Below are 14,600 nucleotides of genomic sequence, written 5' to 3'. Positions count from 1 at the left end.
CCCTCCCCATCTCTCCTGTAGCCCCCTTCTGGTACTGGAAGGCTGCTGTAAAGGTCCCCCCAGAGCCTTCTCTTCCCCAGGCTGAACAACCCCAACTCTTTCAGCCTGTCCTCATAGGGGAGGTGCTCCAGCCTCTGACCTTTTTTGTGGCCCTCTTCTGGACCTGCTCCAACAGGTCTTTGCTGTGCTACAGATCCAGAGCTGGCTGCTGTACTCCAAACAGGGTCTCACGAGAGTGGAGTAGAGAGTAAGAATCACCCCCTTTGACCTGCTGGTTCTGCTTCTTTTGATGCCCCCAGGACACGGGTGGTTTCTGGGCTGCCAGCGCACACTGCCGGCTCATGTTCAGCTTCTCATCCACCAACACCCCCAAGTCCTTCTCCTCAGGGCTGCTCTCAATCCATTCTCCTCCCAGCCTGTATCTGTGCTTGGGATTGCCCCGACCCACGTGCAGGACCTTGCACTTGGCCTTGTTGAACTCCATGAGGTTGGCACAGTCCCACCTCTCCAGCCTGTCCAGGTCCCTCTGGATGCCATCCCTTCCCTCCAGCGTGTCACCACACCACACAGCTTGGTGTCATCGGCAAACCTGCTGAGGGTGCACTCCATCCCACTGTCCATGTCTCTGACAAAGATGTTAAACAGCACTGGTCCCAGTACCGACCCCTGCAGAACACCACTTGTCACCGGTCTCCACTTGGACATTGAGCCGTTGTCAGCATCTCTTTCAGTGCAACCATCCAGCCAATTCCTTATCCGCTGAGTGGTCCTTCTGTCAATTCCATGTCTCGCCAATTTAGGGACAAGAATATAATGTGGGACTGTGTCAAAGGCTTTGCACAAGTTCCGATAAATGACACTGGTTGCTCTTCCCTTATCCACCAATACTGTAACCCCATCGTAGAATGAAATATGCCTTTTACATTTAGCTCACCTGTTTCACAGTCTGTGCTGGTACTATGGGAACGGACATCCGCACTGGGGTTGCATTCACCACCACTGGCTTTGCTGGTATCAAGAAACAACATCACATTAACACACATTATTTGGTCAAAGTCCACAGTTCAGTCCTCCAGGTTTTCACATGCGCACAATGGAAAGATACTTAACACTGTAACTATGCACTGAGATTAATTGACCAAACTCATGGCACATAACACTTATGTCTAAAGAACACCTTTTAAAACAGGTATTTGCCCAAGAGTGCATCCACATGTTTCACATTTAAAAACCAGCTTTAGTGCAGAGCTCCTCTGGACACTGTATTTCCCTTGGCAAGAGGAGAATACGAAAATCACAGCTTGGTTTGAAATCTCTTATTCCATCAGAGCTCCAGAAAGCATGGACAGAAACCAGCAAAAACATTTGGTGCTTCTAAAGCATTTTACATGGGAGGAACTTCATATTGCAGGAGTTTTGGCAATATGTTTGTGGGCTGTCCTGGCTTCACGCTTTTCATACAGAGGATGCAGGACTTGCCATGAGTCACCCACAAAGCTGGTAAACTAGGGAAAAGCAATCTAAAATGCTCCAAGGATTCAGGACCAACTACAGAGCAATTTGACAGAGGAGCACTTCCACAGACAAACCAGAGCTAACAGAAGAATACTTTCAAAAATCTACCATAAAACCAAGTGTATCTGGCAGTCCTGAAAGATCTGTTATGTACTCATTGTAATCCTTACAAAAAAAAAAAAAAGAAGAAAAACCAAGAAAAACTTCAGAGGCACCAGCACTTACCCTGTTGAAGAGGCTGTGTATTCGTACTGGGATTTTGACTGGCCGACTGTGTGGAACTATTGGCTGTTGTGGCAGTAACGAGTCTGACATAATGAAACTTGCTTCCAGGTACCTGAATCTGCTGAACATTGGGTGCAGTTGCCAAGGGAATAATTGTCTTAAATTGAGATGTACCCACTCCTCCTACAGTAATGGTCTGTACTGCTGATTTCACAGCCTGTTAAGCCAAATCAGATAGCACAAAGTTATTTATACAAAGGCAGAAAGAACATCAGCATGTTTATTCCTCAGTTTGTTACTGAGCATCTCCTGGATCCATTTGTATCCTTGAGAAGGAAGTCAGTCATCCCCATTTTTACTTTCAAAAGTCAAACAGCTGCAAAGAGATGAAATGCTTCTCAACAGCTCAGAGCAAAGCAAACTGGGTTCATTTTCAGTGCTTTACACCAAACACCAGAGTAAACGAATATTTACATGAATTGGGTGACTCAGTCCACTTCCTCAGATACAATGTCTGCTGAATAACACTTCAGTTGACTATGGAGAACATTGCTCAGTTTGTATTAAAAATCGAGCAACAAACAAACCTAGAAATATTCCTACTAATAAAAACATGTGGTAAGAACTCCTTGGAGAACTGTTCATGCCAGACTGCGGCATGATTTATCTCTGTGGGTACAGATACATCCTGTTAAGATCGTTTGAGATTAATAGGCAGAATCACTGTGCAGCCCTTGAGAAGGAAATGGAAAAGTCCAGAAACTGATAGCTGAAGACATGAGAAAGAGAGGACAAGCTGAGAAATGGAAGAATGAAGAACAATGAAGAGTAGCAAAACAAATTTAGTAAGAAAAAGCAAAAAGGGGAAAGAAGGGGAGTTCGGCTGGGGGTAACGGTACACCTGGAATTTGCAAGACTTTCCAATCTCTCTCAAAGTACAAAATGATAACAAGTAAATGTTTATTTATACACATTCATAAGTCTATCTGTTTGATAAGGGCCCCCTTTTCCAGCCTTGCTGATAACCTCAAATCTTGGTTTATTCTTCCTTTCTCTCCTGTCTAACTTCATTTGGAGCTCAGCCTTTTATTCTCAGTATCTCAACATCTCCATTAAATGTAGCTTTATCATTAAGTTTTATTATTAAATTTGGTTGATAGTACGATGTGACTGGTTATTAGAACACCTTCCCAGCCCCCCAGCTTTCAGCAGCCACAGGAATGAAATCTCAATTTTCACATATTTCACTGGGAATATAAGCCCAGTCTTTTAAAGAATTTTTTTTCTTGGGTTTTTTTTTTTTTTTTTTTTTAGTATACTGAAACCTCAGCAACCCAGAGCCATTTAAAATAAGCACTATCTGCAAGCACAGGCACAGTGTAAGTGTTATCACAGGGAGACCAGCATGGGCGAAGTTCCCTCTAGCACACGAATTAGTGGCTGCTATCCAAGGACAAGAGGGAAAATTAGAAGAATTGTCACTTGAATTTTACAAGGCAATGTTCTTGAGCCCAGTGAAGACAGGTGAAACCCTTGTGCTGTTCAGATAGCTTTGCATCAGAACTCGGTAAGTATCCCATGCAGGCATCCTCTTTTTGTCACTTAGAATGACTTAACCCTTTAATGACTGGTTTTTTTGTTTTTTGTTTTTTTTTGGCGCCAGTTTTACTCAGGGAAAAAAAATAAAACAATTTTTAAAATAATCAAATCATGCTGGTGTCCACATCCTCTTATCACCATTCCAATTATCAGTCGTGTCATTAAGATGAGACTGGCAAAATCTGTCTGAATTTCCGGTCTAGTGTCCACTCCCTGCTAAAGCCACTCTGGTTATTTACACTCATATGCATCCCTTCATGCTTACCAAATCAGGAATATGGACATTAAGACAGAAAAAGATTCACCTAAGATTACAACAGAGGAATAAAATAAGAACCGTAGTTTGTAAGAGAAGTCAGTTTTGTCTTCTCATTTTAAAATGCAAATAAATTTATCAAAGCTATTATGGAAAATCTTGATATTTTTCTAGAAATGAGACACAAGAAATTAGTAATTTCTAATTCTGTAGGTCTCAGGCCACAGTGTCTTGGTTATGCAGATCTCCACCACAACAATATGAACTCTAGTGTTGCAAAGTTCAGAAACACCTGGAAAACAGCCCTACTCAGTGGCATAGGAACACTGGTAGAAGGGACAGAACCACCCAAAGAACCCTTCCTCATGTCGTAGGGGGCCTTTCAGATGACTTGGGAGATTCAATATTCAACAGAGATGAGAACTTGCACCAAGGGGGCTTTCCAGGTTGAAAAGCTGCTTTCTAACCACATGCCCTCGTACTGCCTTGCAATGGATTGCAGCCCTCGACTGAAGCAGCACATGCTCCTCGGGACGATGCTTTTGCCAGTACGCAAACACCATTACAAGGACACATCTGGACCCATCACTGCCAATTTGCGATTCAGCACTCCTGTTTCCCCACAAGTGATGAGATGAGACGGAGACACACTAGAAGACAAAAGAAAGTCGGTCTGTACCTGGGCGGTTGTGTGGTTGACTATAGCCTTCCCAGGGGAGGAGGGCGCTGACTGCTGCACTGTGAGGATCTGCTGTCCTAACGCTACATTCAGTGGGATGCCCACCGTCTTCTGGGGGGAGTTGGGAGGCTGGGAGGCCACTGACACCACTGTTAGCTGCTTGGCAAAACAAAGAAGCAGTTTAAATCTCTGTGCAGTAGAGAATACCCTGGACGTACACATCCCCTTCCTCAGGAAAGTTCAGTTCTCCAGCAGTACCTCGAGTTCTTGCTGGGAAGAAGGGTGCTGTATTTAATCACAACTCGCACGGGTCCGACCATGCAACACTGCCACATAGGCATGTTAGAAACTTCAAGGCTGGTTTCCAGCAACAAAAGGAACCCACAGAAAGCTGCTACTGCTTCTGGTTTTGGTTTTTTTTTTTGGTTCCGTTTGGTTTTTTGAGGTTTTCTTTTAGTTGGTTGGTTTTGCTTTTTTTAAAGAAAACCAGGCCACTGATGCCGGAGCATGGTCAGGATGGAATTTCTGAATAACAACTTTATAATCGCCACCGTGACTATTTCATCATAAATGAAAATTGTAAGGGAAGACTGTGGGGAAAAAAAAGAAAATCTCACCTTACACTATTGATTCAGCCAAAGTACAAGAACATCAGTATTTTCAAATCTACTTTGCAGATTCCCATAGACATCCAGTTTTCTGACTGCATTTCTGCAAAGTGCAGTTTTTGAATACTCTATTCTATATATCCACAACCCTTTCAAGGTTGGTATTCTACTTATTGTTCTTAATGTCATTATTTATGTTTTAAGAAAACTCCCAATTTTGGAAATAATTTGCTTTTAAAAGATACTTAGAATTACTTGTACAGTAAATTCAAGATGTAACCCTAAGGAGTCTTTTCACCCCCACTCATTACTAATTTTGATTCTAGATTTTTTTTTTTTTTAAACTTCCTCGTGTTGCTTCCCTCACTAATAATTCTCAAACACAAGTCCTTTGCTCCATTGTATAGCATTACATAGCTAAAGCACAGCCAAACTAAGAGAATCTAGACTCTTATCAGGGTTTTTACACATGATACTTAGTTTGCATGCACTATGTATCCTGCTTCCCCCCCCGAGGCTCATCCTTTCTCCAGCAATATTCCTCTTCTCAAGACAATTTTATCAAGTCTAAAGTCCAAGCTTCACCATAAGTGGCCAGTGCATCACCCTCAGTGGTGAGGCAGTGGCCCAGGGTGCCCAGAGAAGCTGTGGATGCCCCATCCCTGGAGGGGTTCAAGGCCAGGCTGGATGAGGCTTTGGGCAACCTGGGCTGGTGGGAGGTGTCCCTGCCCATGGCAGGGGGTGGAACTGGATGGCCTTTAAGGTCCCTTCCAACCCAAACCATTCTGAGATTTTATAACACTCATCTGTAATGCAGCTTATGATAGACGAGTTACCTTTCTGTTGCCCACCTGTGCCAATCTCCGACTCTGTACTTGTCAAGGACCACTGCAAATCTCCTTTACTTCAGACATGATTAGAAAAGACTAAATTATCTATGCACTAGCAGACAACGGTTAATAAGTGCAAACCTACTAGCATCACTGGGGTCTGCTCTTAAACAGCTTGTGGACTTTTTACAAAGGCGTAAAAAAACTCAGTGTTTGAGCACTTGGCTAAGAGAGAACAGCTGCTCTAGGAATGGATGCTTAGGGAATGGCAAGAAATGTCAGGAAGAGGAAACTAATGCAGTAATGCTTATTTACCACAGTAAAGGAGCCAATTGCAAAAAATCTAGCTCAGGCCATTATTGCAGAGCATCGTGATGTACAGTGGAGACTCTGGAGCAGTGGGATCATAAACAGCTTGTGGCAAAGACACAGAGAGCTCCATTCAGACCACTGTGCAGGAGGGATGAAAGGCTGCAGCGAGAACAAGGTCCTTACCTTATTAGGGGATTTGAGTGGCGAGATAGCTATTTTATTCGGTGTCTGCTGTGTTGTTGTACTCAAAGATGATCCAATGACTCCACTCTCAGAGATTGTTATTGCCTTTGGTGGTGTTCCTGGAGTGGACTGTGAAAGAACTCTGCCTATAAACAATGACGATACTGTCAGTTATCCCTGGTTACATCAACTTTTTAAAGCAAACGTTTTCTCTGTATATCACGCAATCGATCCCTACTTCTGAGAGCGTATTACCCAGTAGGAAGGACATCAGCATTCTTTAAGTTAGATTTAGCAACAAAGCAGAAAATAATTGGCATTACTGCAAATCAAAAGACGTGCACTCAGGCATAAAAAAGCTGGAATGGACATTTAAGCTTTCTGTGTCATTCAGATGAAAATTCTTTGAAGCCAGCACAGCATCCTAAGGCACGCAGACCTCCAATATACCTGTGCTGTGCACAAACCCCTGGCCAGCTGGCAGCATTCTATGAACTCCCTAGAAAGAAAGAAACCGGGCATCTGTGGGGGGCTACTTCCTTCTAAAAACTCAGCCAGCAGAAACTAGCTGCACTACAGTGACCAAAACAAGGTCCTTGGTTTATCTACACTCAACCCTTAAGGTTTTTTTCTTCTCTTTGTGTTGGTAGTTGTTTTTTCTCACTGCTTAACAGAATATATGACACTCCCATGAAAATATGGGTGGTGGTGTAACTCTACGATGACTTGCTTTTACAATAGCAAAAAGGGATAAACAACAAAACCAGCAGCTCCACATCATGAAATCAGTCTCAGGAATATTGCAAAACTCCCAGCGTGGAAAACAGATTTTTTTTTTCCCCCCTTCTTTCTTTTTCAGACTTTTAAGTTTCTTTCCAAGGAGTGCTTGACCACTGAGCTTTCCTCTCCTGCACTCCAGCTGAGACTCAGTTCTGTCATAGCTTTGCTGGGACCCATTCTCTTGTACTACGTTTACCAAAATAAGAAACAAACAAACACCAGCATAACTCATAATTTTTCCACCCAAAACCAACCAGTGATAGGACAATTAAATCAACTGGAACCAAGAGGAAAAAGCATCATCCTCATGCAAAGCTGCCTTCCTCTGATGTCTACATGCTCTGAAAGGACTTTTGTGCAGCCTAAGTAACAGCGTACATCGCTGCCAGCAGCTGCTAAAGCCACATGCCACCTGAAAATGTCAGTGTGTGAGAATTTTTCCATCTACAGTATTCAGTGCTTCAAGTTGTTTTTTTCCTGGTGACAGCTTTCCTTTTCTCACTACATCCCCTCTGTGGCCCTTGGCATCAGCTTTGTAAACAGAAGCTGTCTGCTTATATCGCCAAGCCTTTCAAATTGACAACTTCCACCTCAGTTTGCAGAAATTCTCAGGCAATTAAAAAAATATCAACCCAACGCACATAGAAAATCAAAACACAACACATAAATGTTGCAGCTTCCCCAAAATGATACCAGCTTCTCAAAGCTGGCAAGCTCTGCTGGCTGTTTGGGGTGATGAGAAGAAAGGCAGATGTTAAAAAAAAAAAAAAAAAAGATTTCCCTCGCAATTAGAGAAGCATCTTCACCTCCCAGTGATGCTTCTTTCCCAGGTTCAGGGGACAGGTACTCTTGATTTTCCGACATACTGATTTAAAAGATGGAAGTTCATTGATTGTGTAAATATTTTTTGTAGATATGTTGTGATTTGGACATTTCCTTTCATTGTTGAGGCAGCAAACTTAAAACCATGCTCTTATTAGTATTATTTTTGTTGTGGTTCTGTACTGTTTACTAGTTTTCATGTACTGCCAGATGAAAATGTAATGCAGCTCCAAGTGGCTTGTTTTGGGGTTTTTAATGGTTTGGGGTTGTTGTTTTGGTTCTGTTGTTTGTTTTTATTTAGTTATTTTTAAAACACACAACCAGCTTAATTCAACTATTTATAAACAGAGTGAAGCAATCTTCTTATTCACAGGTCTGCATATTTCAGGTGGAATTGTTTGAGAAAGGGGAAAAACTGGGGAGTGAGATGGGGAATCCCTGTTTCACCAGAAACACCAGTAGGGTTTCAGGGTGCAGGCAGTCTGACAACTCAAGGAAAAGATTGTGTTTCAGTTATACGACATTCACTTCTATCTATCAAAGTTTTGAATACAGGAGACGGTTGCATTTTTTCTAAAACCACCTCAAGCCCCTCTTCTGTAAAAGCTTAACAAATTCGTTTCAATATGTGGAAAAGATGTAAGGCATACTTTGGTTGGTCAATCTGGAAACAGTTGAAGACATTCTTCAAAGCTCTGAAGATGACTCTGGCTTCCTACATTTGTCCTTTTGAGATAATTTACATGTCTCAGATGTTACTTGCATCCATGCAATGATGCATTTATCAGGGGACACATCATTCCCACTGCCATAATAAATAAATGATTACACTCTGTGTGTTTTTTCCTTATTTTTTTTAAAGAGCACAAACACAGATTTGTTTTCCAAAGAGACAAACTATTTCTTATTTGCCTTCATTACTTTCTTAGACTCTTGTGCAATTCTTATTTTTGAAGTAGGTGAGCAACTTAACAGAAACAACACAGCTTTATTAACTTTTTTCACTCAAACATTTTGCCTGTTACTTGCATGTATTACATTTAAGTCCAACCATAAGGATATTAAACTAATACAAGAGCATGTGTCTTCCTTCCCTCATGTATTTATATAAAGTATCTACTTTCTGTTTATCAAGTAGCCTTTTCTCTGGTTGTGAGGTGTTTTTTTTTTCCTCCTCCCCCAAATCCAAAAAGTAAAAGCATCTTACATAAAAAGCAAAATGATCAAACTTTACAATCACAAAGATAATTCTAAACAAGCAAAGTGTAAGGGTACCAACCACTGCATTTATCTGCTTCTACTTAAAAAATTCTGCTGACTTTTTTTTTTCAGTTGCTTGAGGTACTTCAACAGAAACTACAGTGAAATCATTGACAGAAAAATTTCTACAATTGCCATCTTTTTGAACATTCTTTAAAAAATGGTAAAGCAAAAGAAGCCAAAGAAGTACAACCTGCAATGACTGGTGACACTTGAGTGGTCTGCCCTGTAACAGCTTTGCTATTAATTGGTTTGGCAAAGATCAGCTTGGTGATCACTGGGCCAGAAGTTGGGGTTCGGGTCTTCTTTGCAATCTGAAAGGTGAAGGAAAAAAAGATCTCAAGTAACATGAGCATTTTGTATCTAAACTGTTGTATTATTAAGTACATCAGAAAAAGAGGGCTATACCTACACAGAGAATTTGAAGAATAATGGCTTATTTTGCATTTCACCTCCATTTCTCTCTATGGAGAGAAGAAGGATATAATCTGTGCTGCTTCAGAGCACCAGCCACCAAAGTAGGATAGGCAAATCCCTTACAGCTTTTTGTCAGCTATCTTTCTGTGAAAACATATCTCATCTTCACGATGCTGAAGTTATTTGTTACATGCAATTCATCTATATAAACATGTTAAAATTAAATGCCCAAGTCTCAATATTTGAAGCTTTAAAAAGAAGTTACTTCTTTTTCAGCCAACCAGGACAAAACTTGTTCCTCAAGTGATTTAAATACAATCACTGACCTGCAACATCTCTTGACTTACTCTGCCATAGCAGCAGACTTTTATCCTGCAAATGGGGAAACAGCTTTCTGCAACAGTTCTCAAAAAGTAAGTAGATCATCAGTCCCTGAAAGTTTTGGGTACTCACTAGCCAAGAACAAATCAGTTGGCCACATCCAGGTACAACAGAGTCTTTTTTTTTTTTTAATTCTGTGATCCAGTCTGCTGAAATACAGCTGGACCAGGAATGTGTATGTGCAATTCAACGAGACTTCAACTTGAAATCTTTATAAGCAGGGTTTTATAGGCTGAAGTATTGAAAAATATGTTTTCCCCTTTTCCCCAGTGACAGAAGTTAGCTACCAGATGCATTTATCCTAAGAGTTTCTCTATATCAGCATCCAGCTGGTGAATAGTTCCGTTAAGAAGCTGACTTCCTTCAAATACTGTTTTAACCTGATGACTATAGAGGTTGCCTAGAGATGGGGACTACCACTAGAACCTTCCCCGAGGTATTCCCCACAATACCTGAAGGCCAAGCCAGCTCTGAACAACAGCAGCCATTTCCCAGTAACAGTCATGAAATGCCTTACATGAATACCTGTAAAATACTAGCTACCCATTAACATGAAATATTTCAGAAAAAAAACCATAAAAATCCCAAAATAATAGCTGGTCAACATCAGTGGCCCTGCTTCCCTTAGACTCAACTTGCAATATCCTCCCTCAGATAAATCCCCCCCTGCTTTTTGGGTGAACTGTTTGTCTACAAAGAAGGTCAAACAGTCTAACAAGCAACTGAATCCCCTCAGGGCTTAGGAAACATGTCAAAACCTCAACAAGGTGAGGAACAGCCCTTAGCCTCAAGGGCAGTCAGTGCCCTCCTGCCCTCACTTGCTGCCAAGCAACCCTTTCTGAGGTTTGTTGCCACTGGAGCCGATAACCCTGGCCACCTGTGGAAGCCTCCTAGGTATCAGTGGAAAACTCACTCTTTCAGTAGAGACTGGAGAAGCCAGAGAAATTATCAAGATGACAGACAGCCCCCCTCATGCTTCAGAAGAAGCAAGTTCTCTGGAGCCCTCTGCCATTGCCTGCACTCATCACAAGGAGATTAACATTGTTCCTCTCCCTATGAAAGCTAAGCATGCTCCCTGCAAGTTACCTGGAATTAGACTGCAAAAATATTTCCTGGTGCAACAAGCTTTTCCATAAGAAAATTATTGTATTTAGAGGCACACACCAACCTTCTCCCTACAGAAATAAAGAGATTTATCTGCAAGCATCTGTGCCAATTTGTGTCTTCCTAAGCACTCTCCACTAAAGAAGATGAACTAGCAAGTTTCTACAGATGGTTTTCAGCCATTAAACTGTGTTCTTTTCATACAGAAAAAGACGTGTGTACCTTGCATTTACTGCTGGACTGAATACCCACATAGCCAGCTACCAAAAAGGAGCTAACATATTATAAACCCATCCCCTAGATGACCTCATGGGAGCTTGTCCATGTAGCCACACCCTATGGAATTTATATTTGGTGTAATATGAAAAACCACAGACTCTAGAAATAGGAGAGGAGAACAGTGTCTTTCAGAGAAGATGAAGGTAGGAATGAGAGTTCACTCCGAAGTTAGGGAGTGCACAAGGTCACTTTTCCGTGATAAGACAAAACCACGATGATGGCTTAGAAGTTGTCTTCCTGCGGTAGCAATGATGCTACGGAGCCGCGGATTTAACTGCTGAAATACAGAGCCGGTTACTGCAAGTAACAAGTTCAAGTTAGACTAGCTTAGTGACAGCAACGGCAAGAGGTGTGGACATCTGCAAGGCTAAACTCTCGCTTAACGCACTCAGACTAAGCAGTAGACCAGCAGGCACATCACTGTTTTTAAGCCGTTACGCAGGCAGGAGGCGTGGGCTGAAAGCAGGTGCATTTGCTCAGTAGCTTTGTCCACACATCCAGGATAGTGGTTTCAACTACATCAGGACAAGCTGCCAAGGTCTATAGTAGAAGAGACAGTAATAAACCTCTCAAAGCCCAAAGTCATGCCTCATTTTACACTGCGATAGCTTCATACCTCTAAAATTGTAATCAGAGAGGGACCCAGATTCCAAGGAACATTTTGCTCAACTCTATCAATTATGCCTTTTCTCAAGGGCGAGATTTCAAATGTCACAATTAGATTACAGCAGAGCCAACTGAGTTTCTCTAATGACCTGCAAAGCCCCTATGACAGTGACTATGCAAGAAGAACTGAAGAGAGATCTTTGTCATCCAAGGCTAATCTTTCACCGATTCACTTTTCAGCACAAAGTCAAACTGCTGTGCTGCCTTGCATCTGAAACACCTGATTCATCAAGCCACAAGAGGTAAGTTACACAAGACCGTTGGGATGCAGGGAGGCATTCACAGCTTCCTTTTCCACTCACTGAAAGGTTAAGAGGATCATTCAGGATGATGGGGTAAATACATGACTTAATGCATGACTTAAGTCCCTTCTAAGCTAGGGACTCAAGGTGTGGGAACCTGTAAAATGCCTACTGACAAACAATCGCCAGGTCATACTATTTCAGCCACTGGTGGCACAGGTCATCTCATGCAAGCAAAAGCACATCCCAGCTAAGTCATGTTATCCTCAGCTTCCTGTATCTGTCCCTGGGTAGTGAGTAACTGAAGCCAGGTAACAGGAACTGATCCACTCGTAAACATTCCTATGCTGAGTTCCAGCAAAGGCTTTTCTGAAAGCTGTAATGACAACCATATCATTAATGATCCAAGTACAAAAATAAAAGTCACGTAAGAAAATGGACATATTTTCCACAGGTATGATGGAGCAACAAAAGAGGGGAAAGCAGAAATCACTGCAGGGATCATCTCCTGCTTTAAAACAAACTGTCTTGAGAGTTGCTCACATTTGCTTGCCATGAAATACTGATCAGGGAACTTACCATGCCGCTCATAACATGCTTTAAAGTTTGTAATTTTTCATGTGCAGCAAATTAGTTTTTATAAGTATATTTAGATTTTAATTTCTCATTTCATTTACACTGTAAAAGAAATATTTTTCCACCATAACCTGCATCGAGTTCTACTTATTCCTGCCCTACTGCCAACTAGAACAAAGTCACACTTAGTTCTGCCATATATCAGATGAAAATCAGACCCTTTGGGTCATAAACCAAGTCTTTTCAACACATTTTCAGATCCCAGCAGATCCTCTCTGGTTTCAAATATCTGAAGATCCATGCCAGAGTTCAGAGTTGTGTCCAGCTCACAGCAGCATCTCATTTATCAATATCTACTAACAAGCGTAACTAGATTGGAGGCAGACAAGACACACCTTTCCATTCTTTTTCAAATGCTCTAAGGTCTTTTTCAGAGAGTTTATTCCTAACAAACTAAACGTAAGAGGCAGAAGGTACTCTTAGCAGTGTACACTTTGAGCAAAGAAACAGAGTTCAATTCAGTCTTCCTGAAAAGCATGTAGAATTTATTTTTACAAAGTAAAAATAATAGCGAAATTCTCTTACAATTTACTGAATGTTAATAGCTCACTTTGTCTGAGGCAAACTCTGAAGTTTCTAGACAGTAGCTAGAGGTAAAGAGCAGAAAATGGTAAATGCATCCACATATGAAAGCAGGGGCTAAAAGCAGCATTGTATTTTTTAATACAAGGAATAAATGCAAAGGCTGAAAGCAACCATGTGTCAGTCAGGGAAGGAAAGGAACAACAGTTGCATCAACAAAATTATTTTTAAGAGGTTTCATCAGCATAACTCACATTACCTGTACTGTTTTTAATTGCTGGGTCTGCAAAACAGAAGGCTGGGCCGCAGTGTTTATCAGCTGACTTCCTTGCGTCAAAGCTGACACACCAACAACCGGTTTCACTTCCGACCGACCTCCAATAACAACTTTGATCTGCTGGCCTTGTACCTTGGAATCTCCACCCTGGGCTTGGGACGTGGCCTTCTGCGCCTGAGGGAGTTGGCTGTGGGGTAATGCTAAAACAATGGGTTGGCCAGACTTGCCCAAAGTTGTTACAATTAGCTTTTGCCCATCTGGTTTAATGCTCTGATTGCCTATCTTAGGATCGGTGGTCTTGTTCAGAATAATTTGATTGGCCGAGATAGTGACAGGGGTCTGAGCACCAAGTTTATGGAGGCCACTTGGAAAGGTAGGCTTCACTACTGCGTTCACATCAGTTTTGGGGGTTGTGGTGTTCACCATCGCATCGCCTGAGTGATTGCTGGGTGCAGTAACTGATTCTGTGGTGACTGTGGCTGTAGTTGTAGCTGAAGAGTCACTGGTGGAGCTTATGTTCACTATTTCTTCCAGTTCTGTTTCCATTGGAATAGAATCTCCCATTGGCGACGAGACAATAACCGCCTCCATGCTGTCCTCTTCCACCAGAGTTATACCGGTGTCCATTATTTCCTCAGGGAGCAAGCTGTTGACTTCTGCTGAAACCACCTCCATTTTGGCAGCAATGACTGGAGCAGGTACTGCAATAGTATTTGAAAAAGTTATTGGCTTCCAGAAAACATAACATTTTGCAAAGCTTTACAAATAATATTACCAAAGAAGAAAATACAGTAGCAGAATTTCTTTAGGACGGAAGGTATTGTGCATGCTCAGGAGGGATACCGTGAAAAAAATTGCTATCAAAACATAATGTATCAAGCTGAATTTACTTTCAGTAAGAATTTATGTCAAACCTCTTCAACATCATCTGTTTAAGTCAAATCAAGGCACAGACTTGCTGTGTATTAACCGTCCACTGTTGATAACACCGTACACTTGAAGTAGTG

At 41.7% G+C, this 14,600-nt stretch overlaps 1 protein-coding gene across 3 annotated transcripts in view; it reads right to left on the bottom strand.

Moving 5' to 3' along the window:
* Positions 1–14,289, bottom strand: part of LIN54 (lin-54 DREAM MuvB core complex component) — a 21,568-nt gene extending 7,279 nt beyond the window's left edge. The window contains exons 1-5 of one of the 3 annotated variants that reach the window (XM_010080845.1): positions 13,576–14,289; positions 9,263–9,383; positions 6,208–6,353; positions 1,741–1,957; positions 935–1,008 (exon numbers count right to left, since the gene is read on the bottom strand). In XM_010080845.1, the coding sequence (XP_010079147.1) occupies positions 935–1,008; positions 1,741–1,957; positions 6,208–6,353; positions 9,263–9,383; positions 13,576–14,268 (1,251 nt within the window). In that variant the 5' untranslated portion in view covers positions 14,269–14,289. The remainder of the gene's footprint in view (positions 1–934; positions 1,009–1,740; positions 1,958–6,207; positions 6,354–9,262; positions 9,384–13,575) is intronic. The other 2 variants (XM_010080847.1, XM_010080846.1) reach the window with 2 other exon arrangements.
* Positions 14,290–14,600: the final 311 nt, after the last annotated feature.

The sequence above is a fragment of the Pterocles gutturalis genome, unplaced genomic scaffold (genome assembly GCF_000699245.1).
Source record: "Pterocles gutturalis isolate BGI_N339 unplaced genomic scaffold, ASM69924v1 scaffold42234, whole genome shotgun sequence".
Taxonomy (NCBI): Eukaryota; Metazoa; Chordata; class Aves; order Pterocliformes; family Pteroclidae; genus Pterocles; species Pterocles gutturalis.
This window is presented reverse-complemented; position numbering and strand designations above follow the sequence as displayed.